The 1,867-nt window shown below is 30.8% G+C and overlaps 1 protein-coding gene across 1 annotated transcript in view; it reads right to left on the bottom strand.

Moving 5' to 3' along the window:
- Positions 1-1,867, bottom strand: part of TXNDC16 (thioredoxin domain containing 16) — a 104,320-nt gene that overhangs the window by 38,396 nt on the left and 64,057 nt on the right. Inside the window, 2 exon segments of the mRNA XM_012663746.1 lie at positions 632-644; positions 753-837. Of these exon segments, the coding sequence (XP_012519200.1) occupies positions 632-644; positions 753-837 (98 nt within the window).

The raw sequence follows: 1,867 nt of genomic DNA, 5'->3' as shown, positions 1-1,867 counted from the left end.
AAACAAAACGCATTCTCAAAACTACTGGTCTAGCTCTTTGGACCCTAGCTAAATACACAATGAGAGCAGATTAGAAGACAGTGGTGATTATCCATTGTCAGATGGATAGGTCTTCCTAGTTCAGTATTTACTTTTCAAAAATCATTAATTTCACAGAACACAAGCTTGATCAACAAGAACGTATGTCTCTAGTGTTCAAGATGAAAGATTTAAGCTTAGAAATCATAATTGGGAATATTATAGTTAGAAGGTAAGAAAGATAAATTTTGGGGCTTAGTAAGTCCACTTGCACCTGAAAATGGCCATTAGTGTAGAATGTGATTTGTGTTAATAATAATCTCCAAATTTGCAGTTCAGTCCTTCATTCTGTAGCAACTAAAACATTTTGGTACACCATAGAAGCCCTGTCTTCTATAGATAAAGCAACTTGAGTGTTTAAAAAAACTCAAGATGCTCAAGAAGTAAAATTCTCCAAAAACTATGACAACTCCAAAGAACCAAAATTACAGGTAACAGAACCCAAAGAGAAAAATTTTTATAAGAAAATGATTTAGTATGAATCCAGGATCGCCCCTGTGGGGGCTTTGGCCTAAAATAAAAGAATATCTAAAGAATCTAAATAGTCTGGTACTTCCCAGATCTTCCTAGAAGGAAATTAAAAATGTTTTTATGTGGCTGTGCTATCTTCCTTCAGCAATGCATTATTTTGCACAACTTCTTCCATCCTAAAATTAGAAGAACAAAAAACTTACAATATCAAAACATCTTCTTCAGAATAAATTCCAGTGATAACATATCCTTTTAGGTGGTTTCCTGCTTCAGTGAAATCTTCTTTTGCTATAAATACACAGACAAGACAAAAATCTGAAACCTTTGAAATAATGTATGTGATTCAATTGATGAAGAGATTAATATAGATGGTAGTTCATTATTAATTACAAAGATAAATATTTAAGTGTAGACCTCACATAACTTAGTAGTTCTAAAATAAATCTGTGTCCATTTTATGACATTTGATTACTCAAGAAATGTAAATTGATGTAATAAAACTATGGTTTCCTAAACAAATGTACTCTAAATGTAATTTATAAGATTCATAGCACTCTAATCATAGTTACTGAATAAATATTTGTTGGCTTTTAATTTTTCCTAAGACAGGGTAAATGGAGACAGTTATCAAACATGTAGCCTGAAAACAGAAACAGGTATGTTAAATGATGTGTACTTAACAATCACAATATCTAAAAGTGCCTATATGCATAAAAAAATAGAAGACTGGAAATTCCAGTCCTCTAACAGTGTCTGTGTTAGGATTGTGCAATTACGATGGATTTGTGTCTTATTTTTTATTTCCTGTATTTTCTGTAATGTGTTTTCGTTACTTCTGAACTTTGAATAATTTGTATTGATACAAATTAATGACAAATCTAATGACCCACGATGGTGCTAAATTTAGATCACAAAAGCCATAAAAGTAGCAGGGCATTTCAAAAATTAACAGATAATCTCTTGAGTAAAATGTTGACATAAAACTTATAAAATATATTTCAAAATGTATAGTTTATGGTATCCAAATGTTTTTGATCATTTGTTAGGATATACATATTCAAAATAAAAACTATTCCTGTAGATTTCTAAATATATTTTCATAAAAATAGCATATCCTGGATTATGTTAATGACTATTTTATGACGCAGATGCAAGTTTGGATTAAATCATTGTAGATTAATGAGAAAAAAGCAGAGGTGGATTTATAGGTAAATGATGTATTCTTGCCAAGTGAAGGCCAAATGATAGCTCAGCTCACGCATGAACAATTTACGGTAACTCAAACAGAAAAACACTGATGGAAGAATTGAGTCATAAA

This window comes from Propithecus coquereli, unplaced genomic scaffold (assembly GCF_000956105.1).
Source record: "Propithecus coquereli isolate 6110/MARCELLA unplaced genomic scaffold, Pcoq_1.0 Scaffold83, whole genome shotgun sequence".
In the NCBI taxonomy this organism is placed as follows: Eukaryota; Metazoa; Chordata; class Mammalia; order Primates; family Indriidae; genus Propithecus; species Propithecus coquereli.
Note: the sequence above shows the minus strand (reverse complement) of the source record. Positions and strands in the feature narration are given on the sequence as shown.